General features: G+C 54.6%; 1 protein-coding gene across 1 annotated transcript in view; it reads right to left on the bottom strand.

Moving 5' to 3' along the window:
• Window positions 1–177: 177 nt before the first annotated feature.
• LOC104079225 (T-lymphocyte surface antigen Ly-9-like) overlaps window positions 178–1,040 on the bottom strand; it is a gene marked incomplete at both ends in the record, with an annotated part of 4,447 nt that continues 3,584 nt past the window's right edge. Inside the window, one exon of the mRNA XM_009581186.1 lies at window positions 178–230. Within this exon, the coding sequence (XP_009579481.1) occupies window positions 178–230 (53 nt within the window). The remainder of the gene's footprint in view (window positions 231–1,040) is intronic.

The following is a 1,040-nucleotide window of genomic DNA, read 5'->3' on the forward strand; positions in this document are numbered from 1 at the left end:
GGCCCCCAGCCCATCCCCAGCTCATGATTATTTTTAGGTCATAATCAGGATCATTTTCTTCATCTGCTTCTTCTTCCCCCTCCTCATCATCTGCCTCTTCACCTTCTTCACCCCCCGGCTGCCCGGCCCGGTCCAGCCACGTACCTGGAGGACGGGGACGAGCCTGCACAAACTCACCTGCCGGGAAGGGCCGACTTGGGCGTACACCGTCATGTACTCTGCTCCCGCCTCTGCAAGGAGAAAAAAGTGGAGGGTCAGCGAGGGAGCAGCCGGGAAGGGGCTGCGGTGGATCCCCTTGCAGGATCCGCAGTGCTGCCGGGATGCTGCTTCCCGAGGGCTGGAGGGAATCCCGGCTTAAAGTGTGCTGGGCTCGGGTGAAAGCCCAAGCAGGAGCTGCAGCACCCAGCAGCCCCTCGGAGCTGTTGGAGGTGTTTGCTGAGGGTCTGGGTCGAGGTGAACATCGCTTCTCATCTCACTGTCCCTCCTGCCCCGGCCGCTGTGGGAGCAGGGTGCTTGCTTCCAGCTCAAAGGGCAGCAGTTGAAGGGACTTGCTAGTGAAAAAAACATCTTTTTTTATTTAAATACAAGATCCCTGGCTGCTTTCGGAGGGCGATGTGCATTTGTCTCTCCTTCATACGTTGCCACCATTGCAGCAAGCATTAGCATCGGCTCATTCTTTGGCTCATAGAACAGAGAGGGGCAAGAGAGGACTTAAATCCTTCGTAATCCCATTTTTTGGTCAAAATTTCAGTGCCTCTCATTTGAAGCGTTGCTGCCGGCCCCACAGAGGAACAGCCATGCAGGCTTCAGCCTGTGCAGAGAGGAGCGCTTCGGGGAGAGGTATTCCCCATGGTTCCCAATGGAAGAGCTGGATCCAAATTATTTGCCGGGAGGAGCCCGTGGTCCTGGTGTGCTCCGACATCCCTCTCGGGCACACGTAAATGCAAAACACAAGGCAGGAACTCCCCCAGTCGTGTCAGTTTTATTTCAGCTTATAGAAACAGCAAGACACGCACGTTAAAAAAAAAAAAAAAAAAAAA

Source organism: Fulmarus glacialis, unplaced genomic scaffold (assembly GCF_000690835.1).
Source record: "Fulmarus glacialis isolate BGI_N327 unplaced genomic scaffold, ASM69083v1 scaffold24277, whole genome shotgun sequence".
NCBI lineage: Eukaryota > Metazoa > Chordata > Aves > Procellariiformes > Procellariidae > Fulmarus > Fulmarus glacialis.